The sequence below is a fragment of the Bison bison genome, unplaced genomic scaffold, assembly GCF_000754665.1.
Source record: "Bison bison bison isolate TAMUID 2011002044 unplaced genomic scaffold, Bison_UMD1.0 scf7180017863957, whole genome shotgun sequence".
NCBI classification, from domain to species: domain Eukaryota; kingdom Metazoa; phylum Chordata; class Mammalia; order Artiodactyla; family Bovidae; genus Bison; species Bison bison.
The window spans coordinates 1,450,704-1,455,741 of NW_011494529.1; the positions used below are offsets into that span (position 1 = coordinate 1,450,704).

Sequence of the window (5,038 nt, forward strand, 5' to 3'; positions counted from 1 at the left end):
GCTTTTGAAGTGTGGTGTTGGAGAAGACTCTTGAGAGTCCCTTGGACTGCAAGGAGATCCAACCAGTCCATTCTGAAGGAGATCAGCCCTGGGATTTCTTTGGAAGGAATGATGCTAAAGCTGAAACTCCAATACTTTGGCCACCTCATGTGAAGAGTTGACTCATTGGAAAAGACTCTGATGCTGGGAGGGATTGGGGGCAGGAGGAGAAGGGGACGACAGAGGATGAGATGGCTGGATAGCATCACTGACTCGATGGACGTGAGTCTGAGTGAACTCCGGGAGTTGGTGATGGACAGGGAGGCCTGGCGTGCTGCAATTCATGGGGTCGCAAAGAGTCGGACATGACTGAGCGACTGATCTGAACTGAACTGAGAAGGCAGAGACTATGCCTTGCCCATCTTTGCCTGATGTGCAGTGGCTTCTTGTTGAGTTCTTGTCATACTGCAAGATAACCCCCCACCAGACACACACACACACACACACACACACACACACACACACACAGGTGTGCTGGCTGCCCGAGCCCCTGCCATCTCTCTGGCCCTGCAGTGCTGCTGAATAGGGCCCTGCCATTCCTGACTTCCACCAGATCTGCGTGCCATGGACCTGTTCCCAGTGCTCGGGCAGAGTCATCTCAGGGACACACCCTCCTCAGGTGGTCTCTCTGGCCACACTTTCTGAACTGAATGGGCCCCCCCACTTTCTATGTCTGTAGTTGAAGAGCCCATAGATGTAGGCTGTCATCTCCAGGTGGGCCCTGTCTAAGTTGCACGTGTCCCCTGGGACTGGCCCTGTGATTCTTGCCCGGTTAATCACACTGTTTGTGTTTATGTGGAGCCTCCGGGTTGATGAAGTATAGCAGGGGACAGGCCTAAATAAACCCCAGTGCCTCTGTGGGGCTTTCACAAGATGCCTCTGAGGAACATCTTTGCTTTCTTCCAGACTTGTCCAGTCTAGGAACATATTCGTTAGGATTCAGGTGGCCCAAGTTCTTGATCAACTTGAATACTCTCTGTTATAATGTCACTGGCATTCCCTCTTTCAACAGTGCATATTAGGACCAACCAGACTGCAGGCATGGGGCCAGGGGCTGGGCCAGCAGAACAGGCCAGATCCAGTGTCTGACCTCGTGGGGACTGAGATTTGTCAAATAATCCCACAAATATCAAGTTACAAAGACTGATAAACGCAGGGCCCAAGGAGTCACGAGGCCTTTTCAGGGAAAACTTCATCTTTGTCTGTTTGGGGAAGCCTGTCTGCTGAAAGGCCACTTCCTTGGCCTGTCCCCCACCCTTCCCCCATACACACAGGGTGGTCATCCTCTCTGGAGCTCAGTCTGCTTCTCTGCTGCTTGTTTGGCCTCTGGCCATGCATTATAGCTATTTACGTGTGTGTGGGGCCCTGGTGGCAGCTGGACTCCATCCTGAAGCTCAGAGAAGAGACTGAAGGGGTTTTAGCTGAGTGTGAACACTTCCCACCTGCTTCTGTGGCATTTCCACATTTTAGGAAGTAGTTTCCCCCATCTGCAGTAGAGAGCACTCTAGTGAATCTTGGGTGGCCCCCATGTGTCAACTTATTAATCTTTATGCTGCAAGATGTAAAAATATTCACACATTTAAATGGGCTAAGTAAGAACCAGAGATAACCTTAGGTTGGATTTTGCCTCCAAATGAGTTGCCAAAAAAGTGGGTTTTGGAGCTGTTATGGTTTCATAATTCTGGGTACAGGCTGGAGCCCTCATGGAGCTCAGCATCTCCTGCATCATGGTAGCCCTTCCCCTCATCTCTGTGTAGAGATGGTGCTGCCTACTGAGAGTTGCTCTGCCTGCAGCTTCTTTAGATAGCAGGATGCAGCTCCCTGCACTGCAACTGAAGTGAGAAAAGTAGCGTGGTATTAAATATCAGGAGGTAAAAATGAATGTGCCCTTTCTAGCTGCAAACCCACTTCAAAGAATTGATCCTTAGGAAATAATTAGGAATGGGAGCATGCTTTCTGCACTAAGTTTATGATGGTGAAGACTTGGAAACAACCTAAATCTCCAGTAGAAGGAAAATAGTTCAGTCAATAATGGAATATTATAGAGTGGATAAGAAAAATGATATGTTCTGATGACTGTGTAAGAGCAGGGAAAATCTCATAGCATATCATGATGAGTTAAAAATAAAAGCAACATTCAAAATTGATACACATGATCATTCCTCTACATAAAAACCAACAACACATTTGCATAGAAGAAAAGATTGGAGGGAAATTCACCAAAATGCTAACTTTCATTTAGGTCTGTGTAATGAAATAATGGAAGAGTTGTTTTCATTCCTCTGTTTTCCGATTTAAAAAGAAAAAGTGTTAAAAACCAAGTGACACTTCTTTATTTTCATTGGCACAAATTTCCCAGGAGTGAATGCTGTTTCCACAGAAGGGAGCCCGTTTCTCTGACCCTCATGTCATTGGAGTCTCCTCCTCTCCTCTGAGAAAGCCTGAAACAGACTTCTATGCCCTGTGTATATCCTTGGTTCCCAACTCACCCTTCCTTTCTGCGGTGGGATAAAAATTTGTTTTTCCTTTTCTTTCTCTCCTGTAGGCTGGCCAAACGGCTTTGTCCATCGCTCTGAAATCACCCGCCCATGTGGAAATTGCAGGGCTGCTTCGGGCCCACTTGAAGCAGGGCAGGTCCCTGGGGCCATAGGGGCTGTGGAAGAGCTGGCAGCTGTGAACAGAAGAAGCTTTGTCTGGACTCCTCCGTTGCCCTTGGAGAGGGCATGGGTCATAGCCAGAGGGCTGCCCCTGAAAAGAAGAAACAATGTCGAATATGCACATACATTCCTGTTGTATAATTTTGCTCATTAGGCTGCTTTGTAGTTTTTGCCTTAGGCCAAGCCCCAAAACTCTGGGCTGTAGAGGGGTGCAAGGTGCCAGGTACATTGGTGTCGGCTAAAAATATTCCCAAACATCTTCAGCCTTGAATTCCTCATGACTCTATCCTTTGCCAAACCGTGTAGTGAGCAAGCAGGCAGGAGCACAGTAGCAAAGCAATACTTTTTACGTGGAATTTTAAAATGTACTGTCTTTTTGTTTTTTAATCAATTATATAGGAAGATGTCCCATTGGACATGCATGTCTAGAGAGGAGGGGTGGGGAAGGGGTGGGATTTAAGCAGCTGCCCTGGCAATCATTCTCTGGAGGACCTTAGGAGAATCACCGTGCAGGCAGGTGAAACTGAACAAATCTCACTGGGGCCTTTGTTTAGTTGGGGTTGACAGAGAAATCTTAAATTCAGATGAGGTAGGAAGAAGCACATTGGTGTCAGTGCCAGATACACAGTCTTGACCATTTCCAAGTCATCAGGTGGCTCCACTTTGCGCCAGGGAAATTGAAATTGAGCAGAAAGTTATCCAAACTAGTGAAGCCCATCACATGTATTTAGGCAGAGCCCAGTTACATAAGCTCTTCTAAATCTGTGAAAGAAACAAATTAATCAGAGTGAGCATCCTTCTCAGGGTAGGTTCTTGTCATCTAGATGCCACCTCTTTTTTTCGTAGTAGTATCCTTGATGGTTTAGTTGCTAAGTCTTGTCCGATTCTTGTGACCCTATGGGCTGTAGCCCACCAGGCTCCTCTGTCCCCAGTCCGTGGGATTTTCTTGGCAAGAATACTGGAGTGGGTAGCCTTTTCTTTCTCCAGGGGATCTTCCCTACCCAGAGATCGAACCCAGGTCTCCTGCATTGCAGACAGATTCTTTACCCACCGAGGAAGCAGCAGTACCCATGGCCCTCATGGTAATCCTGGATCATTTCCACTCCACCTTTATGAGCGGACTATGAGCCCTCATGAGGTTCTGAGGTTTCCAAGGCTCCTGGATGCAGAACCTGCCAGTGTGGGCTGCAGCAGGAATGTGGAGGCTGGGCCCAGTAGGGCGTGTTCTGCATAGACATATATCTCTTCTGAAAAGCTCCTTCTTAGACTTCCACAATCCCAGGGGCCACCATGTGCATGGCTCTATCTATGGATTTGTTCTTTTTAAAAAATCTCTCATGCAAAAAATCCCATCTTGTATAAAAAGGAAAGACATCATAGTTGGGTGAGCCTCACATTGGCAACCCAAAAGCTTGAGTTCTCATCTGATTCAGATACAAATTTGCTTGATGCCCCTTGAGTGAGTCATGGTCTCGTTTTCATCATCTCTAAAAACGGAAGTTATCATACAACCTAACTAACTCCTGGGGTTGCTGGGCAAGGAACAGCCGATGGAAGTCTTAGAGTCCAATTTGTAATCCATGAAGACTGTCTACACAAATGGCACAGCAAACGTCAGTACAACTTGTGATTCATAAGAGAGGCTCAAAGTCCCAGAGCAGGACTTGATGTGTGACAGTGTTGCCCAGAGAGAATGGAGTAAAGAATGATCTAAAATGCTTTAAATGGGTTTGTTTTTACCTTAAAGCGCATTTTAAGAGCAGAACCCCACATTAATAATGTGCTAGCCCAGTTCTTCTCAAACTTTAATGTGCATACGAATCACCTGGAGATCTTATTAGAGTTCGGTCAGTCTGGGAGGGAAGGGGGCTGGAGAGTCTACATTTCTAACCAGTTCTCAGGGGATGCTGATACTGCTGGGCCACACCACACTTGGAGAATAACACTCTGGCCTAACCTGACCGTTTATGTATTAAAATGCTGCCTCTTGATCTTTTGTCTCAAAATTTCTTTGCATTTCTTTGTTCTCAGCCTTTGGGAACTTGCAGTGTGAGTCTTATCTTCTGTTAGGATTCTACAGAGAGCAGTAAGGGGTCCATGTCCCATGTTGCCAATTTAGAGTCTGTTTTTGCATTTCATGTTGGGTGGCAAATTGCATTTGGTCACATTTTAAAAAATTATCTCATTTGAGTCCAGCTATTATATTAAATACAGCTTATTTACCAGAGAAGGCAAACTGGTTTTCTTAGTTTGAAGCCACTGAATAATTATCGAAAAGATCTTGTCCACCCTTTCTGAGATTTTAAATAAGTTTCTTTTCATCTTGAGTCTGGAATGTGAAT

At 46.1% G+C, this 5,038-nt stretch overlaps 1 protein-coding gene across 2 annotated transcripts in view; it reads left to right on the top strand.

The window, feature by feature from the left end:
* KANK4 (KN motif and ankyrin repeat domains 4) overlaps positions 1-4,687 on the top strand; it is a 66,186-nt gene extending 61,499 nt beyond the window's left edge. For both annotated transcript variants that reach the window (XM_010833908.1, XM_010833907.1), the window contains exon 10: positions 2,585-4,687. In XM_010833908.1, coding sequence (XP_010832210.1) covers positions 2,585-2,689 — 105 coding nt within the window. In that variant the 3' untranslated portion in view covers positions 2,690-4,687. The remainder of the gene's footprint in view (positions 1-2,584) is intronic.
* Positions 4,688-5,038: the final 351 nt, after the last annotated feature.